General features: G+C 35.0%; 3 protein-coding genes across 7 annotated transcripts in view; 1 reads left to right on the forward strand and 2 right to left on the reverse strand.

Moving 5' to 3' along the window:
• Window positions 1-22,444, forward strand: part of NF1 (neurofibromin 1) — a 357,521-nt gene that overhangs the window by 255,924 nt on the left and 79,153 nt on the right. The gene's annotated exons all lie outside the window — the stretch shown is intronic.
• Window positions 1,037-3,692, reverse strand: OMG (oligodendrocyte myelin glycoprotein). The gene is made up of 2 exons (XM_037809849.1): window positions 3,399-3,692; window positions 1,037-2,540 (listed from the first exon to the last, which is right to left on the reverse strand). Exons 1-2 carry the CDS (start codon window positions 3,399-3,401, stop codon window positions 1,212-1,214), a joined length of 1,332 nt encoding a protein of 443 aa, XP_037665777.1. The 5' UTR covers window positions 3,402-3,692; the 3' UTR covers window positions 1,037-1,211.
• EVI2B (ecotropic viral integration site 2B) lies at window positions 11,893-21,475 on the reverse strand. Its single transcript, XM_037809850.1, has 2 exons — window positions 20,870-21,475; window positions 11,893-14,473 (listed from the first exon to the last, which is right to left on the reverse strand). The coding sequence occupies exon 2, from the start codon at window positions 14,456-14,458 to the stop codon at window positions 13,193-13,195; it is 1,266 nt and encodes a 421-aa protein (XP_037665778.1). The 5' UTR covers window positions 14,459-14,473; window positions 20,870-21,475; the 3' UTR covers window positions 11,893-13,192.

The raw sequence follows: 22,444 nt of genomic DNA on the forward strand, positions 1-22,444 counted from the left end.
TACTGATGTTTGTCACTGATTATGAAGTGGCTTTTATATTTGTAGAAAATTCTAATGATTTTTTTTTGGTTGGAGTTCAGTGCAGTTTGATTTGGAGTGTCCAAATCTGTCCCATGTCCTGCCGTAGTCCTCTTGTCTGCTTTATTGGATTCATCACCTGCTTTGAACACCGGACGAATCCTCTCCCTCCCTCCCCATCTCCATTCCTCTCCCATTCCCTCTCTCAGTACTGCCTGTGTTTGTTAGACCCCACAATTTTATCCTTAAATGAATCTCATTTTTAATTCAGGTAAGTTAGATTCTAACCTCTGCTGTGTAAAAGTTAATTTTTCCTTCCTGCACCTTGGCTTTTAATAGCATTAATATTTAAGTTATCCATTAATCAGTGATCTGATAAATATGCACTAAAACTGTTCCTTTACATTTCTTTAAATGAATACTTTTTATTATGTTGTGTTTTCTTATACTTTTCTTAAATGCAAAAATAAAGCCATTAAACTTTCCTCATTAAAATGCAACGCCTAGTGTCTTCTAGCATTTGAAGCGCTTTTGTCCATTATTTAATCTGTAAAGTAGCCAAAGAGTTCCTCAGAAGCAGGACATCATTTAGATTTAAAACAATTATGGCTTGTGTTAAAATAATAATGTGGCATAACCATTGAGTGGGTGGCAACCACAGTTTTACTTTAGTGGCAAAATCCTTCAATGCTTCCAACATTTCATCCACGTTAAAGACTTTACCAGCAGGTACTCTAGAATAAAAATGGGTAGGTCATTTTGATTCTTCTTAAGAAGATTAAATTGGTATGACTAGAAAACCAAATGGACACAGTTATGAGCACAGACCTTTTATTTTTTTCCCAGATGTTTGACAGTGTAAACATACGTAAAAGTCATATTAAAGTTTAGATGCTTTATATTTTGTTCAATAAATTGAAGCCTTAAAAAGAAAGCATTTCATTAAAAAAAAAAAAAAAAAAGGAAAGGAAACTCATTAGTTTTACTTAAGACAGTAAAATAGCAGCAAGTACCAAGACATTGTGCACTTCTTTTATTTAAGACAAGTTACTTCATTTAGATCAGAGTCAGAAATGTAAGACTGGCTTTCTTGAATATTTAAGATAGGTTGAATCACTGGTTAGATAGGGACATATTTTCCCAACTATACGTCAGAGAGGAGTTCTTTCATTAGTTTCAGAAGATGCAGACCCTCAGACAGCCAGCATGACCACAGCATTGAGCATTAAGAGAAATGAAGTATTTACTTTCCAAACACTTGCTACAGAAGGTAAGCGAGTCTTTACACTTGTGGTTGTCTCGTCCCTACGTAAGGTAAGGGTTGTGCTTTGTTGAGGCATTTCAGAGAAATTGTTTGGCATGCCACTCGTGATACTTAGGGTCATGGGTGTCGAGGATGATTTTGTTGAGCTGGTGAGGCTTGTATTTGTAACCATTCCATCTTGGAGATGAATAGTTAGAGTTGCAGCTGCTGCTTCATGTGAATTGATCGTTTCTGTGGATGCATCTTCTGGATAGGGCATGAAAGCCTTATCGGTGCTAGTAAAGGCGGTGTCTTTGCTTAGAGTGGCACCAAACGTTGTTTCCTTTGATCGATATTGTTTGGGTATTTTGGTCACTTTGGGTTGCGTTACCATACTCAGAGAGTTAATTGTGTCCACTGTCTGCATCCCACTAACAGTGAATAGGCTTGAAGTAACTCCAGAAGGTGTGGGATATATGTAATGTTCCTTCAGAGATGATATTTGGTTAGAACAGGGGGTCCCTATCACATGGGCTTTTGTTTCCATCATCCATTTTATTAAGTAAGTAATATTTTCTCTGTGGTCACATGACCACCTATTATTGTAGAGGGTTATCTCTTGCACCTGAAAGAGTTGGTCAAAAGCTTGATCTGGAATGAACATGAACTTATTGTTGTGCAGGTAGAGATGTGTAAGATTTGTCAGGTTTATTAGTGTTCCTGGAAGGATCTGTGTCAAGGAATTGTTAGACAGGTCCACAATATGTAGTTTGGAGGGCATGTTGGTTGGAACAGTCCAAAGTTTGTTACTGCTGAGGTTGAGAACCTCAAGACTTCTTAGTGTGTTTTTAATGAGGACAACCTTTTCCAGCATATTCTTAGATACATCCAGATATTTAAGGTTCCACTGATAAGCAGTATCAGATTTGTCAAGAAGTTTAATGTTGTTGTTAGCAGCAGACATGTTCCAGAGTGACCGGGGTAACTGAGCAGGCAGGCTTTCAAGCCTGTTGTTTGAAATGTCCAGGGTCCTCAGATTGGTATATTGGGTTAACTGGTTATGCAGATCAGTAAAATGGTTATAAGACAGGTTTAAATATACAATATTCTCTTGCAGTCCAGATGGTAATGTAGTCAAGTTTCTGCCTGAACAGTCCACATGCCTGTGCCTCTCTGTGCATATACATTGGAGAGGACAAATGCATAAAATACCAGGTGTGAGAGACAGAAGGATGAACAGGCAGGGAGACATTTTCAATATCTGATATTCCATCAAAGCCTGGAAATAAACAGATACACCCTTCTTTTAATATGCAAATACAATTTAGGCATCTGCATAGGTCGATTAGCATTAGGCAAAATTTTCAATAAACCTCTTGTTGTTGAGTCCATTTATAATTGTTCCAGTGATTAAACTAACAAAGCTCCCCTTCATTTATAGTCCAAATGCTTAATCCTTCAATTGGGGCTATGTAGTAAAAAGAGACTCTCTCCCCCCTCTCTCCTGCATTTTCCCCCTTTTCTCTCCCTTCTTTTACCATAGTCTTTCTTATTCATCATCCCATAGTCTTAATATTATAAAATGGCATTCTGTGCAAATAAAGAGCAGAATCTTAAGCTATTAGTATTTTGATATTACCCTTTCTTAGTCAGATGGGAAAAAAAAATGGCTGTCGTGTCTCTGTTTTGGTTAGTTGTTTTGTTTTTTTTTTTTTTTGTTTTTTTTTTGTTTTTTTTTTAAATCTCTGCAGTAATGTAACAGTCCATGTGTGTGTAGCTTGGGATTTTATTTAGATGTTAAGGCAATACTTTGAAATTTCATCTTTGTCTTTTTAGGATAAATATATCCCTTTAAAACATTTTAAGGCATTTGAAAAATCCAAACCAACACCATACCTTTAAACCTCACGTTTTGTGAAGTATTTCAGTGCCGATTCTAAAGGAACACCATGTGTATATTTACAAAGTGAATGAATATTAAAAAGAAATCCCTCAACTCACACTGCAGCAAATTTCTGGTGCATGCACTTCCTATTGAGTATATATTCAATCCTATCGGTGATTTTTTCTTAAGAAAGAAAAAAAGAAAAAATAATTCTGAATTCTGTCTGTTAACTGATTTTAAAGAACAGCTTACCATAGTGTCGTCTTCAACATCAGCATCTCATTTCTCCTAAAAAACTTAAGCTTAAAGGTCGTCTTGTTCTGGAGAGTAGAAACCGTTTCTGGCTGTGGGCTTTGCTTGCCTGCTCAGCTGCATTGTGTTGCTGTGAGCTGAAGCTCTGCAACCACCTGATCAGTACCACATAGGAGGACTGCAGAGCTGTCATTGGTGCTGACTCAAATTTATTGCAAGGGGTGCACACGCAACAAAATGGACAACTTTTTTTTTTTTAATTTACAGCATTGAACATACCTGTATATCTCAGATTTGCTATAGTTTGGAATACCTCATGCACATTAGACCTGGCCCTTAACTCGTTTCTATGTATTTGTCTGAGCTTGGATTTCACATTTTAACATTTGCCTCATTAAAATTTGTTGGTTCTTTTTAATGCCTCTACTCTTCAATCTTTTTATTTATTGAAAAATGTTGAAAATGAATTTGACGTTCCTCATGGATGTTTTCCAAGATACTAGTTTAATTATTTTTAATCTCTGCCTTTTTATGTTCTTTTCTAAAATGGTATAGTTATCATGTCACTTTATTTTTTAAATATCATAATGCAGTCTGATTTTTATGTACTCTTCCAACAGGGTGATTATTATATTTAAAAAACTTTTCAAATTTATCAACCACTTAAATGTTTCATCTTCCCTTTTAGGAGGTACAGAAGTACTTAAATATGATTATTTTGTCCTCATCTTTTTGATACAAAGGACCATTTGGCCCAGGCCATACACAAGCTAGGCTACATTTAAAAGTAGTTTTTATCAATTCATGTGTTATAATGAACACATCTTATTTTGTGTCTTTTGGGTCAAAGATTATTTTCCATGAAACGTATTTTGGATGGTGCATGGGTATGAGTAGTGTTTTCTCCACCATTATTTTTAGTACTATGTAAATGACCGTTTGATTTTTTAAAACTTTTTATTTTGAAATAGTTTGAAACTTACACAGCAATTGCTAAAATAAGACAAAACCAATACAGAGAATTCCAATATACTCCTTACCCAGATTTACCAATTTTTAACATTTTGCCATATTCCTTCCTCCCTTCCTCTCCCTCCCTCCCTTCCTCTCTCTTTCTCTCTCTCTCTCTTTCTGTCCTATCACCTATCTGTCCATTTTCTGAACATTTGACAGTTGCATATATCTTGCTCTTTGAACATTTAATATCTGACCATTTGATTTTCTTTCCTTTTTAATGCAATTTTATTGAGATATATTCACATACCATACATCTACAGTATACAATCAGTGGCTCACAGTATCATCACATAGTTGTACATTCATCCACGATCAATTTTAGAACATTTTCATTACTCAACAAAAGAAAACAAATCAAAACATCCCATATCCCTTACCCACCCACCCCCATCATTGATCTCTAACATTGGTGTGGTACCTTTGTTACTGGTGATGAAAGAATATTAAGATATTAACTGTTCACTATATAGTTCATGGTTTACAATAGGTATGTTTTTGACTGATTTTTTGTTTTAGAAGTAGCAGCATCAATTTTGGGTGATTTTGTTTGTTCGTTTTGTTTTGTTTTTAAATTCAATTTTATTGAGATATATTCACATACCATACAGTCATCCAAAGTGTACAATCAGTTGTTCACAGTACCATCATATAGTTGTGTATTCATCACCCCAGTCTATTTTTTTAACATTTTCCTTGTACCAGAAAAAGTGAAAATAAGAATAAAAAATAAATACCCAAATCATCCCTCTCCCCCATTTTTCATTTAGTTTTTTGTCCCCATTTTTCTACTCATCCATCTGTACACTGGATAAAGGAGTGTGATCCACAAGGCTTTCACAATCACACTGTCACCTCTTGTAAGCTACATGTTGCTATACAGTCGTCTTCAAGAGTCAAGGTTACTAGGTTGCAGTTTGATAGTTTCAGTTATTCACTTCTAGCTATTTCAATGCATTAAAACCTAAAAAGGGTTATCTATATAGTGCATAAGAATGTCCACCAGAGTGACCTCTCAACTCCATTTGGAATCTCTCAGCCACTGAAATTTTATTTCGTTTCATTTCACATCACCCTTTTGGTCAAGAACATGTTCTCAATCCCATGATTTCGGGTCCAGTTTCATCCCTGGGAGTCAGATCCTGCGTTGCCAGGGAGATTTACACCCGTGGGAGTCAGATTCCATGTAGGGGGGAGGGCAGTGAGTTCACCTGCCAAGTTGGCTTAGCTAGAGAGAGAGGACCGCATCTGAGCAACAAAGAGGTACTCGGGGAGACTCTTAGGCACAATTTTAAGCAAGTTTAGCCTCTCCTTTGCAGTAACATGCTTCATAAGGGCAAGTCCCATGACAGAGGTCTCGGCACATCAAACCACTGGTCCTCAATGTTTGTGAGAACATTAGCAACAATCCAGGTGAGGAAGCCCAACACCTCTGCATTTTCCCCCAGCTCCTCAGGGAGGCTGTGTGTGTGTGTGTGTGTGTGTGTGTGTGTGTGTGTATTCTTTCAAAATTACTTTGGGATGTGTCACTATTTCACACTAATCTATGCAAACCTACCAGGTCTCACTTCCTATTAAAGGTTCCACATAATTATGGTATTTGAACAAACTGTACAAGTTAAACTGTTTAGGAAATATAGATCTTGCACCAACTAAACATCTCTTCCTTTGGTCTCACATGGAATTTGAAGTTTTAAAACACAGTCAGTATTGTCCTTTACCCTTTGGCCTGATTTGCCCTAGTCCTAACCACATCTGCTTCATTCATATCTCTAGTTGAAGTCTGGATTCTTTTTCAGCTTTTTTAACAGTTGCTATATGTGCTAATACTGACATTCAGATTTGCCAAGTTCTAACTCTGAGTTTCAGGTATCACACAGATACCCAAAGTTCCATGGATCAATCAGGTTATACACAAAGGGATCTGCATCTCGGAATCTAGAGATAGCCATTACAATTCAGGAATAGATGTAACTGCTGCAAGAGTTTACAATCTAGGGACCGTTACGATAAGCGTTCCCCTGATAAGCTGTGCTCTAAGGTTCAGTTCTGAATTGACACATTTTAGTTAGTCCATATTGGTGAGGCATTATAGTGTTTGCCTTTGTTTCTGGCATAGGTCACTCAAAATGCTGTCTACAGGTTCCATTCACCTTATTGCGTGTCTCACAGCTTCACTCCTCGCAGTTGCTCGATATTCCATTGTATGCACACACAACAGTTCACCATTCTGTTCCTCAGTCGGTGTACCCTTAGGCCACCTCCACCCATTGCACATCATGTGTACTCTGTCCATAAACGCCAGTTTGCAAATGTCCATTCATGTTCCTGCTCTCAGATCCTCCAAGTAAATTCCCCTCTTGTGAGGTTGCATGACCTTATGGCACCCACACACTTAGCTTCGTGTGAAACCACCCCACTGTCCTCCAGAAAGGCTATAGATTTTGGGTGATTTTTGTCACAGTGTTTCATATTTTATCTTTCTGAAAAGGCTATTTATGGTTTTAACATTGCATGAAATAATATCAAAAGGAAAACTTTGGTCAGGAGTTTTATAAAATGAGATCAGATTTATATCTTCTGCTCCACCCTGTAGTGGATTGAGTGTATAAATAATTGTTAAAACTAAAATCCACAAATTTCCAGATCAGCCAGTTTGTGTTAGAAAAGAAAGCAAATAAAGTTATAGTATTTTTAGTACCAAAGTCTTAACCATTTAAAAACCAGCAGTTATTAGTACCTTATATGTAGGGAAAATCCCTTTAAGCCTGAGTACTAAATCCTTTGTTTTTCTCTAAAATACATTTACCATTATTTGAATTTTACCCCAAATAAAATTTATGTATTAAAATGCAAAGTTTTTGAAATTTGTTCTCTAACTGCTTGTTAAATCGTACTTTGAACGTTATTTTTTTCTGTATGTTATATTTCGCAATAAAAAATGTAAAAATATTGCAAGTTTTATTTTCTTAGAAAAGAAACTATATTCTGGGAACCACCTTTTGTATACAATTAATGTTCCTTGAAGAATTATCTACATTTTAAAAGTCTGCAATATTAGAAATTTATTATTGATTAGGTACTTTATTCCCACTTTACTTTGAGAGTTTAGCCTTGGGCTCTTAATAAGATTCTTTCTATGGATTTAGAAACCAGTCGTCATTCATAGTGCTTAAAAGTAAATTGTTAAAAAAAAAATACTACATTCAGCAATATGGTCCTTTTTTGGAAATAGGGAATGATTGCTCTGACATTTAGATTTCTTCTATTTCAGCTGGTATACACAGTTCCACTTCAAGGGATGTGACTGAGGATCAATTTACTGAACACCTAATCTCTCCTTTTAATTCCAGGAAGCCTTACTACATCAGTGTGGAAGTAAAGTTTTCCAGTTCCATTACACTTACTAGTACTTTTGTTTTAAAGAAAGAACATGTTATTTCATTAACTAATGGATTCAAATGAATTTGGGTCCAGGTTGAATCATCAAAATTAGATTCTGCTGCAAATAATAGAAAATTCCAATATTGTAGTAGTGGCAATGTTTCTGAGTTCAATTGTGAGGAAGTACCAGGTTGCTTCCTTTTATTCAAAAATTATTTTTAAATTCTCAAAAAGAAAAGGAGGAAACATTTTAATATATTTGGATTTTAACAATCTGTCCTTATTTTTTCTTTTTTTTCTTTTTCTTTTTTGTCCTTATTTTTTTTTACAAGTTATCATGAAATAAAATAATAGTATTTTTTCCCCCAAAAAAGAACAGTGTTTTCATAGGCTTCCATGTTTGTAATAACTTATTTTAGATATTGTTTAGACACATAAAATGTTTTTTCTCTTTAACTAAGTCTGCCAGGTCAGGAATTACAGCTATTTGGGCAACTATTATATTCTAGACTAAGCAATAAATTAATTTACATATTTTATATTACCCCAACATTGTGAAAGACATAACAAACTACCTGCCAGGAACAGCTATTGCATGTTCATCAACAGTTTGGAAACCTGACTAGTTTACCTTTATTTCTTAAGTTGATAACATTTGTTCTGCTTATTTGCAGGCAAAAGTATTATTTGTCCATTTTTGGTAATATTATTGGCTCTTCAGAGTGAATTTTTTGCTGAAAACAACTAAGAATATTGAATAAAATATTTTAAAATCTTTTTAAATGCATGGAAGAACTGACAAGATAGGAATTATCAGATCAAAATCCCAGTGAATTAGTCTCTTCTCCAACCCCCACCCCACTTTTATTCTATGCCACTCACTTGTTACCAAAACTGAGTCAGTTGGTCTGTAGAATGTCCCTCAGTCTGGATTTGCTTCCTTAAAAGTTAATTTGTTCTATCCCACATATTTCCTATAAATGCTTCCTAACAACATTAACATAATTGCTTACTTGCATCATCCCACAACAGTTTCAAAGTGATACTGGTATTAGACAAACAATTATAATACAGTCTACTGAATAAAGTTTAAGATTTCTTTGCGGCTCCATTTGTTCTTAGACTGTATTTCACTAAGAACGTGTATAGTCAATTCTCGGTTCTAATGCAACTTGAAATAATTCTTTTCTCTATATTCTTGTGTCACCTACTTGACATAAAGTTAAGTTCATTTGTTTCAGTTTGTAGATTTCATTTTTCAGGGATTGCTTAAGTCAAAATTATGTAACAAGGTGTATTCAGAGAAATCTCCTTCTCTGTCCCCTCCACTCTGTTTCCTTCCTCCCCCACTGGTGATTATTTTTATTAGCTTCTGGTTGTATCTTAACAGTATTTCTTTTTGCAAAAGAACAAAAATATGTATATATATGCATTATATGTTCTTATCTCCTCCTTCTTATGTAAAAGGTGGCATACTCAATATACAGCTCTACATCTTGGTTTTTGTTTTGTTTTTTTTCCTTAATAATATATCTTGACGATCGCTCCATATTAGTACATAGAGATCTTTCTCATTCATTTCATGATGCATAGTACTCCAGTTGGGAATGTACCATGGTTTATTCAGCCAGTCCCATACTGATGGGCATCTGGGTTGTTTCCAGTATTTTGCTATTACAAATAGTGCCTCAGTGAATAATCTTGCACCAAGTAATTTCATATTTTTTCCAGTAAGTCTTTAAGAAAGATTCCTAGAAGTAGGATTTCTGGGTAAAAAGGCATTTTGGAATATTTCTGGCTATTTTTACTAAATTCTTCTCTATAAACTATACCATTTTGCAACACCATCAGCTACGTATGAGTATATCTAGTTCTGTGTAGCCTCATCAATGACTTTGCTATTGAACGTTGGGCTTGTGTTAATCTCATAGGTAAGTAATATCTTCGTGTAATTTTAAAACACTTCCCTCTTATTCTGAGGACAGTTGTATATCCTTATATTTTTTTCAGGGCCATTTTAATTTTTTCTTCTTTGACTGCCTATGTGTTTTATACATTTTCCTGTTGTGTTGTGGGTCTTTTTCCTCCCTCTGTATTTAGGGGCTTTTTGAATTTTAGAGATGTTAGCACTTTGTCTTGACTTAAGTTGCAAATGCTTTTTTTCCATTTTGACCTTTGTCTTTGGACTTTGTCTGTTGTGGGTTTTTATTTGTTTGTTTGTTTTGACATTCAAACATTTCATGAGTTGAATTTACTTTTTTTTTCCCTGCTTCTGGATTTTATTTTGAGACTCAGCTATGAAGGTTTTTCCCACTTGTAGGTTATAAAAGAATTCACCCATGTTTTCTTCTGTTGCTTGCATTATTTCATGGTTTATATTTAGACTCTGGTCTATTTGGTGCTTATCCTAATATAGTGTAAATGAGATGTGGATCCAATTTTATCTTTTTCTAAATGTCTATCCAATTGCCCCAATGCTTTTTCCCACTGATTTAAGATTTGAGTCTATTTCTGCACTTTCCATTCTGTTCCAATGATCTGTTTTGTCTAATCATGCAGCAGTGCTACTGTGTTTTAATTATAGTGTGCTGGTTTGACAGTATTATGTCCCCCAAACGCCATTATCTGTGATGTAATTTTGTGTGGGTGGACCTATCAGTGTTAATTAGATTGGAATTCTTGGAGTGTTTCCATGGAGATGCGCCCCACCCAACTGTAGGTGATAACTCTGATGAGATATTTCCATGGAGGCATGGCCCCACCCCTTGATCAGTGGAGCTGTATAAATGAGCTGACAGGCAGAGGAAACTCAGTGCAGCTGTGAGTGATGTTTTGAAGAGGAGCTACAGCCAAGAGGGACACTTTGAAGAAAGCAGATGAGAGACAGTTTGAAGACCGCCATTGAAAGCAGACTCTAGTTCTGGAGAAGCTAAGAGAGACAAATACCCCCAAGTACAACTAAGAGTGACATTTTTGAGGATCTGCAGCCTAGAGAGAAACATCCTGGGAGAAAGCCATTTTGAAACCAGAACTTGGGAGCAGACGCGAGTCACATGCCTTCCCAGCATCAGAGGTTTTCCTGACACCATTGGCCATCCTCCAGTGAAGGTATCCGATCGCTGATGTGTTACCTTGGATACTTTACAGACTTAAGACTGTAACTGTGTAACCAAATGAACCCCTTTTATAAAAGCCAATCCATTTCTGGTGTTTTGCATTCCAGCAGCATTAGCAAACTAGAACATATAGGTATCCAAATATTTTGCCATTACTTTTTGATCAGTATAGGTAATGACAATTACAGGTCACCCTCGTCTAATTTATTGCTCCATCTTCCCCATCAGATAGAATACATATGTGAAATCATGTATGTTTCAGTGCCTTAAGTAGGTGTTCTTCAGTCCTGTGTTAGTGAGAAGAGGACTCACTCAACCAGGAGTCCAGGACAGACTCAGCTTTTAGTGCCAACTGAGCAAGTCACCTTCTCTTGTCTTGTTTTCTCAACAGTGGTCTTCAGGTTTGTTTCTGAATCTGGTTAATGTGGTTAGTGCTAATCTAGTAAGAGTACCGCTGGTGCATATTTCAGTCCTCCTTTTATTCTCCTGTTCCTTGTTCTTTTGCCATAGTCATAAAATAAACTTTCTCTCCTGCATTCTGGTTCTTTAATCATTTCTGGAGGTTTTATTTTGTTCCAGTATTTTCTTCTCTCCTGTATTTTTTTTTTTTTAAATCTTGCGTTTCTTTCTGCTGATTAAGCAAGTTTTGCCACTGACCTCAATGGGGGGAACATCACCTTCAGTAAATGCAAATTATTTTTCCCTCTGGCAGAGAATTAAAAAAAAAAATTATCCGCTACCAGTAGTCTGTTCTTGTTTTTAACAAAGACCAGGAGAAAAGCTGCCTCTAGTGTTTGAAGAAATCAGACAAGACTATGAGCAGAACGTCAGCCCCTGATTTATCTAAGAGAGTTGATATTTCCCTATATTTCCCAGGCCTCATCCTTCAAGAAAGCAGTGAAGGTGGTGAAAATAAAAGCAAAAGTATGAAAAGAGCCCATTAGATAGTCATCGGAGATATAAATTGAAAAAGTCAAAACTTGACCAAATATAAAAACATTATATTTTATTTACCCTAACTAAAATACTTAAATTTCAAAACAATAATAGGAAATTCTCAAACTCCTGATTGCTGCTGATTGGGTAGATTAACCTTAAAAGTGCTAAGTTTGAAAAACAAATGAAGGAAACTGTTTAATGTGGATAACAGAAGAGAATCAGTATACTATGACAATAAACAACATGCTTATTCAGGATAAGTAAAAAATGCAAAGAAGTGTTTCTGCAGATAAAAAGTTTTAATGTTCAGCAGGGAGTGTTTAAAAGACTTTTAAGAGAAACATTGTATATAAAATTTCAATGTCCAAAATCCTGCTAGTTTTTATTAAAGATAGAACTTGGTTAGTTTCTTGAAAGATGGGGTACAAATAAATAGTATATTCTATTCTGACAGTTCCAAAACCATGTGAGATTTCTCCAAGGCCCTAGCACATTTCATTCTAAGTGACTGTGTTTCCTCCTGGAGTGGGGGTGGAGGTAATGTGGAGAAATTTGTGCTTGTTGGACAAAGGAGCACTTCTCGAGGCACAGGCTGCTATCTCCACCTCGACTCTGACAAAGATCCATATTTAGAATGAAGCTGTAGAATGTTACTTCCCTTTATAAGGCTTGATTTTGTTTGGGTGCTTAAGGCAAATAAAGACAAAACTTTTTAAGAGGTTAGTTTTAAAATTTGTCCTCCCCTAACAAGAAAGGAAGGTGCTTACATTTTATGGTGCTTGCTCTTATTTTTTTCAGGGTACATGTCCCCAACCAAACCACCTAATTTGGCATTTTATTATATTTTATTTACTGTTTCTGATGAGATCAAAAAGAAAATTTCTCTATTCTCAGCATGCATTTTAATCTCTTATTCTGACAAACTTGGAGTATTAATTTAAAATTTGGAGATTTATTTAATCTTTCATTCTTTTCCCTCCCCAATTGAAGTGGAAAAATAAAATTTTGTTTATTCAAGGTAAGTTTATACATAGCTTTTCGGGAAAAAAAAAAGGAGTAATATTAAATATATGTAGACTGCTTGTTCCCAAAAATGTTATTAATTTATACACCATACACGTGTAAAATGTACTATACTTTAAAGATAGGTATGACAGTCAGTAAATAGATCACTATTATAATTTTTTTAAAACAAGTTCTGCCTATACACATGGCTTTGAGCAGATTTCAGGTAGTTCCTGAATGAAAATCAAAGTAAGCTACCAGTTGCCATTTATACATTTCATCATATAAAGAACAAAAGATGGCGTTCTTTAAGGACTAAAAAGCAAGTTGTGATATTTATAACAGTTCTGCAGGTGGGGGTGGCAGGGATTCATTGAGATCTTGAGCAGAGTCAGGAATAGAGAACTCGAGGCACTGGATCTCATTGTTGGAATCTTCCTGATTTTTCATAAAATCTAGTGGTGGCGGGGTCAAGTTAACTAAGTCAGGGGGAGGCAGGAATGACTGTTTGGTCTCAGAATTATGATCTTCACAGGCTTGATTGAGATAGTCCATAGATGGTGGGAGATCAGTAGAATCACTTTGAAGAGGAGATAGAATTGTCATTGTGGGTTTGTCAGATTGCTTGCTTTCCTGCTCTTCCAAATCAAGAAGGGGAGGTGGCGGAGGCAGATCTGCATCATCTGAAGAAGAAACAGCGGTGCCAATTGTTGATCCATCAGCACTCTCCTCTGATGTACCATTTACTTGATCTTTTATTTTCTCTGTCTTGGGGTTATTGGGCTCTTCAATGTTTTCCCTTGATTCAAACAACTTAATTTCTAAGTCATCTGCTAAAAGTGTGCTTTTGCTTGGTTTCCAGGCCATAAGTGAGACAATTGATGTACGTTTTACAGGTACTTCATTTTCTCTGATGTTATCCATACAAATATCAGGGGTTTCTCCATCAGCAAATGGAGATCTACCCGCCCAATTTTGATCATTTAAGACTGGTTTTCTCAAGCATTTCCATAATACAATCATGATTATAGCTACCAACATAGAAGTGAGAATTACACCAATTAATATGGCAGCTATTGAATTGGAATTAGTTTTTTTGTTACTGGTAGTTTCTGGAATGAAACCTGGTGTAATCCTGGCTGAAATTTTGACAGTTGGTGGTGGTATTGATTTTCCAGAAGAGGTGTGGGAAGATAATGATGGTTGTTGAGTGGAGATGTAGACAGATGGTGGTAGTGGTTGTCTAGTGGAAGTTTGGGCAGATGGTGGTAGTTTTCTGGCAGAGGTGAACCCTGGTATTGCTGTTTGTTGGGAGGAGGTGTTGGCTGTTGCTGTTGGTTGGCTGGTGATGTTATAGGCAAATGCGTGTCCAGCAGTGACTTCAGCAGGTGGTATTGGTTGTCCAGAAGAAGTGTTGTTGAATTGTGTTGGTTGGCCCAAACGATTCCCTGTTGTATTTTGAGAAATAGCCGAAGTGTATGATTTTGATCTAAGTAAGGTAGTCTGTGGCTGCTTCTCTGTTGTGGTTGCTTCTGTCTCGGAGAAGAATGTATCATTCAGGTGTCCACAAAAGAAAATTAAAATGAAATATTTGGAATCCATTTCAGAATGTTTCCCCTTACCATTGGTTTTAAAATGGAAGAAAGAAAGAAAGAGATAATTAGGTATCGTTTGGCATCTAGTTATATTTGACTTTTCGTTGCAGTGCCTGGCACAGAGTAGGTGTATACTTGAAAAGTACTTAATATTCCTAAATTTAGAATTGATAAGCTGTAAGCTGGTGTAAACAACTCTTGAATAGCCTCTAACTGATCATACAGCATTTGAACTTTAGCATAGGCAGTGATCTCTCTTAATTCTCTTATAAAATCTGTACTTCACCCTGCTGCCCCTCTAACTTTATAACATTGCGGTCCTTCACTTCATAGTCATACTTCTCAAATACATAGACTCTGTACATTGGCTCTGTTTGCTCTCTACTGTTTTTGCCCTTAACTACTAGAAATATATTCAATTATATTGCATTGAAGGACACCGGTGATTATCGATTACCCAATCCAATGGTCTTTTCTTTCTTCTCCTTTTCTTTGCCTCTTTTGGTCACATTTGACACTATGGACTATTTCTTCACTACTATTTGAATAGCTCTTTGTAATACCATCTTCCTTTCATGTTACTCTCACTAGCTCCTCTTTTTCTACCTGTCTCTTAAACATGGGTACTTGAATATCTATCCTCAATCTTTTATCTATTTTTCTTTGTTCTCAGTTCATATCATTTCACCTATCACCTTTATGCCGTAATTCCCAAACCCATACATCCAGCCCATATCTTTTCGCTAGTTTTAGTTCATTTGTACAATTCTTGGTGGACATTTCCAGGTATTTATCCCACCATAAATAAATTCATTGTATTTAAAACTGAATTCATATTCACCTCAAAACTGTCTCCTCTCTCAACTTCTTTGTTTCTGTTAATGGTACCACCTTTGGAAGTTTCTTATGCACGGTGTCTGTTGCATTACTTAGTCTTTGTATCATTCTTAGTTTCCTATGTTAAGATCTCATATTTTTAAAAGATTCGGTTCAACTCAGAAGTTCTGGTCTCAAAATCCTACTGTGTTCTTTGAATCAGTTGAGCCTATCCTATCCAGTTAGTCAAGTAGTCCTACTGCTGCTTTTATTGATTTATTGATGAACACAGCATCTTTGTATCATACAAAAAGAAATAAAAGATAGTTGCTGCCTTCAGACTTTCCAGGTTCTAGTGATAAAAACAAATAGGTATATAATTATAATAATTTGATAAGTGTCTCATATAAGTATGCAGGAGATGCACAGAGGAACTAACGTAGTTTGGGAGGGCTTCAGGGAAGGTTTCCTAGAGAAAGTAAAACTTCAACTGAACCTTAAAAGATCTGTATGAATTAATTAAGCAAACAAAATATTCTAGCCAGAGGGAATAACATGGGCCTAGGAAAAGCAGGCATATATATCAGTCTGGCAGGTAGGGCCGTTTGTGGCATGTGGTAAGGTACTAAAGCTTGAAGACTTAAAATCCAGTTCTACTTCTACCACTCAACCTAAATAACCATGAGAACTAGTCACTTGATCTCTCCTGTTCTCAGTGGACTCATCTCTAGATTTTCAGCTCTGAGGGTAATATAATCATCTTGCACATCCTCAAACACAATGCTAACTATTCAGTATTTCTTAACATTATGAAAAGGAAACTCTCAGGGTATTAGATCCTGGTGTACATGGTATGTGAAGCATGATTAGAAACTTTGTTTTTCAAAGGTTTGTAGGCCAATCTGAGAGAGATTTAATGTCCTATTGCAAGGTACTTGAAAGGTACAATAGACTTTTCAGCATATTTGATATTTAATTGTTTACCCCTTGACTACCTGATATACAGTAATGATAAATGACCTTATTTTTATAGAAGAAAAGATTTTTTTTCTATCTTGTTTCTTCCATTGTATTTTCCCTCTAATACTTCAAATCTAAACTTAAAATAGTTCTCCTTTAAATTCTCTTGCACACGCTGATGAATTAATTTTCTTAAATGCATGTATGATGAGGTTACTACTTCCTTCTTGAGGGTTCCCCATTGCTCTGAAGATAAAATCTTAAATTCTTTAAGTGGTTACTTTCCTAGTTTTCTTCCATCCAGCTTGAGTTTACCAGTTAAAGACTTAAGTCTCATGATTGAAACTTCTTGTCCAGCTAAATTGCACCCCTTCCCCACCTTACTTACTTTCTAAAACACACACTTTTAATTATATTTTTTTACCCACCTAGAATCAGTTCCTTTTCCAAACCCAGTCTCTTCCTTCTTCTTACCACTTATCTGAACCAGTCTTCATCTTTCAGGCCTCAGCTTAAATTCCCCTTCCTAAACCATGTTCTCTGTGACTGACTGCAGCACAAAGAGATCAGCCCTTCTCAGAATCCCCGTAGTTCTTATTATCTTTATGATTCTTTAGAGAATTTATTATGTGTATAATTGTGTTTACTTTTTTTTAATTACTTTTAACATTTTATTTACTCCCACCCCTTCAAATAAAATTATAAGAACCTTGAAGAAGGCAGGAAGAGTAGAAGAAAACATAACTATCTAGAACATAATATGTGTTTGATTATCCCAGGTGTTTTATATACTTTATTCATTTAACCTTTAATGACTCTATGAGAAAGGTAGGAGATTCCTTGAATTATAAGTAGACAAACTCAAATGAATTGGATGGTTTGCCCAAGGTTAGATCTCTATTAGTGACAAATTGAGAATGTGTACCCCAAACCATCTGATTCCAAAGCATATGCTGTTTCTCCTACCCTACAATTCCTCATGTTTTTATATTAAGGCACAGCATAGTGCCTTAATAATAGGGGCGTAGTAAACATTTAGCCTATATTGGGCTTCTTGGTTCCTTTCTATTTCACCTTTTCACTGTTTATTAATAGTTTTACCAGAATGTAAGCAGAAAAGATGAAACCTAAGTCAATAAATTCTGCTTTTTATCCATTTTGCAAAACACTTGGCATAGATGTGGGGACCTGGGTCATCTCTAGATATTAATCTTCCATGCAATTCCTACCCACTGTTCTTACGACTACAAAAACAAACAAACAAACAAAAAAATGCATTCACTAGAAAATGTTATTCTTCACAGTTTCATTTTAGTTAAAAAACAACAACAAAACAGAAAAACCCAATCTCTCCAAAGCTACATAAAATGTAGGCCACAAATTGTCTTTAGCCAAAAAACGTTTCCTCTTTTGTGACTGTTTAAAATAAAGAAACCGTACTGTTCCTCTTTTCGGTTAGCTGAAGAATATATTGGAGATGGAAAAGAACCCAAACAGGAACATAATTATAAACCCAGACCTTCAGTGTATGCGATTTCCGCTTGTCATTTCAAAGTTACAGCAATGTTAAAACGAAATTCTATTTTTGACCTATCCTACCCCTTTCTCTCTCTGTCTCTCTGTCTCTCTCTCTCTCTCTCTCTCTCTCTCTCTCTCTGTTCTGTTAGCTGTCTACCCTCCTAGGTTAAAAATCTGCTTCAGAATGCTAGATTTTATATTAGAATCCTGCTGTGGCAATTCAGAATAATCCAGAAAAGAAGGAGCAAGTTTTAAATGAAGGATAAATAGGGAGTATAATAGGGAAGAAACTAACTTTTTCCAGCTCAGAGGTAGTAAGGCTAAAAAGTTATTTAACAAATATTTAAATGGTGTATACGTGGAGTACCTACATTGTTTTTGCAAGGAAAGAAGGTAGAAAGAAAGAACAATATGTGGCAGGGAAGTAAAAATGAGAAGATAATTTAGGATAAGATGAAATGAAAAGAATGCATAACAAATACAAACTAATACAAGAGAAAAAAATAAAACAAAAATTATAGTAAGCAACCACTGTATGGAAAAGGGGAAGGGAAAGTCAGCTGACTAGAGAAGGTATTGAAATGAGAAGATAATATAGAGATGAGAAAAGGTAATGGTTATGTAATTAGAAAGAAGTTGGGGGAGAAGATCGAAGTGGATGAAAGAAGCAATCACATTTTCTGTCACTGGCCTGTATTTCTGAGTGCAGGCACCAATGAAGAGGAGCTGTCTTTCCAAGATGGAGTACTTGCATGATCCATATTCTCAAAGTCATTTGTCTTTCATTTCAGGTTCTCCTATCTGCTGTAAGTTCTCAAGACTTTCCCTCTCTCCCTCCTGCCACCCCCCCCCCCCAATTCCTTCAAAGAACCTGTGCACATTCTATGTTGGATTTTTCTAAAAATCTCTTAAGTTCGCTGCTTAGGCAAATCTCAAATTTGTCAACCTTCCTATGGCAGTATTTTACTTATTATTTTAGGTTGGCACTTTGAGGTGTAAATCTGTGATTTTGGTCCTTGGCTTTTTCTGAATATTTAAATTTTGTTAAAAAGAAGAAAAAAGTTAACCTTTAACTAAGCATTTTAAAGACTGTTACAGTGAAGCAAGAGTTCCTGTGTATTAAATAAATATAGTGCATAAGTACATAAAGGATCCAGCATTTAAAATTGATGCTAAGTTGGATATGATAAGAAATATGTCATTGTCTTAAAAGGTATCAAGGAGATTTGAAGAGACAAAACAAAAAGGCAAGAGTAGATAGCAATGTCAAAAATACTGTATTCCATTTACTTTGATATAATAAAAGTAAGCTACAATACAGATATAATAGATCAAATTTAGTAGTCTATTTTATCCAATTAGCAGAATTGTGAAATTATAAAAGGAAGAAAACAGCAATTCTGTATCTTGAGGAAGGAGGCAGTGGGAAATTGACCTTGAACTACATACAAAAGAAAGTATTTGATACCCACCTTTTATCAATAATAATAGCTACCATTCACTGAGCACTCACTAAATGTTAGGCACTATCGTATTTAATGAGCTAAGTGATGGTTTTTTCATCTTACGGAAGAGGAAACTAAAACACAGAGAAATGGATAACTTGCCAGTGTCATAGTTTTAAGTAGTGGCACTGGTACAAAAACCATGTCAATCAGATACCAAAGCCCCTTCCTTCTGTTACACTTCACTATATGTGCTGCACTGCTTTCATAGTTAAGGTTATGAAAAAGTATGCTTTTTGAAGGAAGGAGATGTGAGCTCTCTGGGAATAGCTAAGTAGCTTTCGGAGCTAAAGGTAGTCTTGCATGAAGGGTAGGACAAGAACTGCCAGAAAACCCATTTTAGTCCTGTGATTCCATGAAAACAATTTTAGGAGTTTTGAATGGCTAGCCTAAAAGTTGTCATATTTAGTAAGTTACTGAAGTATTTGAGGTGATTTTTAAAAGATTGGACATTGAAAGGCATCAGGTTTATATTTAGCAAATTCAAGTTTACTTAGAATTTATAAATTTCTTCTGAGTAGAATTATGTAGGAATTAGGTGAAAAAAAAACAGGCACTATTAATATAACTTTAAATTTGAGACTGGCTCTTTGAAAGATAGAGAAGTCCTATCTAAAAAGAAGGTAAAAAATTTACTTTCTAAATTCTGTAATAGTTACTTTTAATAAATCCAAAATGAATTTGTATGAGGGGAAGTCAGGCATGTCTTTTTTGGTAAAGCTAAATATATCACCCACACATGAATTTACTGTTCCTTAAAGAAAGAGTGCTATGTAGACTCTGCAGTTTTTATTTTGGAAGATATTTATTTTGTAATTGCATAGTTTACTCACATTGTAGAATCTTTTATGCATATTAGCAATTTTCAATTGTTTATTCTGTGGGTAACAAAGGTTTTTTTTTTCCCGAGGCCTTTCTTATGCTGTTTACTAAGGCTCAGATAATAGGCAACATAATTATGTAGATATGAATATATGTACATTTTATAACATTTTGCCTTAGCTTTAAAAATGAGCTGTAATATTTCATGTCACCATTGCCAATTAAATATAAAATTCTGTTTGTGTAAAAAAGTAAAACATATAATGATAATTGAGTACATTATCTGATATCCTTTGATTTCTTTTTAAAAGTGATGGTTAAGGTGATGTGACCCTTCCTACTATGGAAACTAAAGGGAATTAAAAAAATAATTTTAATCTATAGATTTTATTATGTACAGGAAAATTTTATAGAAAGCAAATCAGAACTTTTAAAACTTAGCAATTTGCAGGCTTTAAATTCAATCATATGGCATGGATTATAGTTTTATTTCTTACCCTTGAAGCTTTATCTGCCATGGTTATAGTTTATATTCTTTTAATTACAGAATTCAGGTTAGCAAACATTGTGATTGAATAAATTTCAAAGGGCTTATAAACCTATCTCTTAGGCAAGCTGAACACTGAATACTTTTTCATTCCATGCAAGAATACCACAAAACCTGTTAATAGACATCTTTAGACTGTCAGAGTTGGTTAACTTAAGTTTTTAAAAACACTACTGACATTTTAGTTTGTAAAATAAATTTTACATAAAGCAAAGATCAAACCAGATTGTCTGTGTGAAAATTTTCTTACCTCAGCTGTTAACTTCTTTTGTAGAATGCTAAATTCTTGTTCTAACTGGACATTTTGGTGATTTGGCTAAGAAAGTAAAAGGGGTGGTTCGATTCAGATTTAAAATGATCCTCTAGCAAACTGAAATAGTTTCTGTAGAAAAAGAGGAAGTGTATCAATAGTTGGTTCCGGAAGTGCAATAACCCACAAAATGATTAAGAAATGTACTACTTTAACAGAACTTATTTTGAAACACAATTTGGTACTACATGATTTGAGTGCTTTTAATTAATGTTTGTAAATAAAAATTTGAGACACTAATAATGTGATTGTATAAGTTAAATATTTAGAATGGAGCCCTGGAGAGAAAATTGTGTGTTCTGAGGAGAAGCTTGCCAGTTGGGTTATTACCTGCAGTGAGATTTCTTTTCCTGGGAAGTGAATGATGTGTTCTGTTTACTTGTATGACCTTAGGCAAGTCGCTGCACTTCTGAATCACCATTTCCTCCCCTGGAGGAATATTTCCCTTATTGGGTTGTTATGTGGATTAAATAAGCTAACATAACATAATGTGTAAATGCTTCACACATGGTAGGTAGTCAGGAAACATTAATGTTGTTTCCTTATTACATAATTTAGACAAATACCTTACTAAATGATTCTTGAGTTCAAGCCCACAACTGTTTGTTTGATGTACCCACAAAATAGGTACTTCTCAGTGGAAATTAAAATAAATTGGAAATCATTTATTAAATAAGAAGTTAACTAAGCAAAGCGTATTGAAAAGCGTGTGAGTCAATTGGAGTAAATATTTCTTCGGGCAAGTCTCTTAACCTTCTAGCCTCTTTCCTCATCTGGAAAATGGAGATCATAAATCCTAATTTACAGTCTTATTATGGGGACTAAATAAATGTAAAGTGCCTACCACAGTGTCTGTTATAGTAGGTATAATAAATATTAATCCATGCCCTTCTTTCCTCAGGAACGTGGAGATTATTAAAACTTCATTCTTAACTTCAGAATACTTACAACTTAGTACACAAGGAATCTTTCTTTCTTTTTTTCTTTCTTTCTCTTTCTTTCTCTTTCTCTCTCTCTCTCTCTCTCTCTCTCTCTCTCTTTCTTTTTTGGTAATGGCACATAATATAGAGCAGAACATAATCAATGTGCTATAAAGCTTTTGTTTAAAAATTCCTGAGTTAAGCTGGTGGACCCTAATATCCAGAGATAGAATATAAATTAAAATTGTTTTTGTTCAATAATAACTTCTGTAATTTGAACTCAAAGATATCTTCTTACCTGTCATTTAAAAATACCTGTCAAGTTTGGAAAGAATCCACTTGCTATTATGTTCATGAGCTATCATTGGATGGTGTCTTTTTGAGAGTGAGTGTTTAACAACCAAGATAGCAAGTGATAAATTTTAAATATATCTGATAGTGGAAGCTTTCTGTGTTGGAAGAAAATATTTGACCTGTATATGAATATAAAAGTAGTTGTCTAGAATTTATTTTTAAAACTATACTAATTTGTTTTAATTTCCCCTGACAAGTATTTATTTATGACACTAAAGTTATCACCATTTGTTCTGGTATA

The sequence above is a fragment of the Choloepus didactylus genome, chromosome 18 (genome assembly GCF_015220235.1).
Source record: "Choloepus didactylus isolate mChoDid1 chromosome 18, mChoDid1.pri, whole genome shotgun sequence".
NCBI lineage: Eukaryota > Metazoa > Chordata > Mammalia > Pilosa > Megalonychidae > Choloepus > Choloepus didactylus.

Coding starts and splice junctions, on each gene's coding strand:
- EVI2B (XM_037809850.1), bottom strand. CDS start 14,458: ATGGATTCCAAATATTTCATTTTAATTTTCTTTTGTGGACACCTGAAT.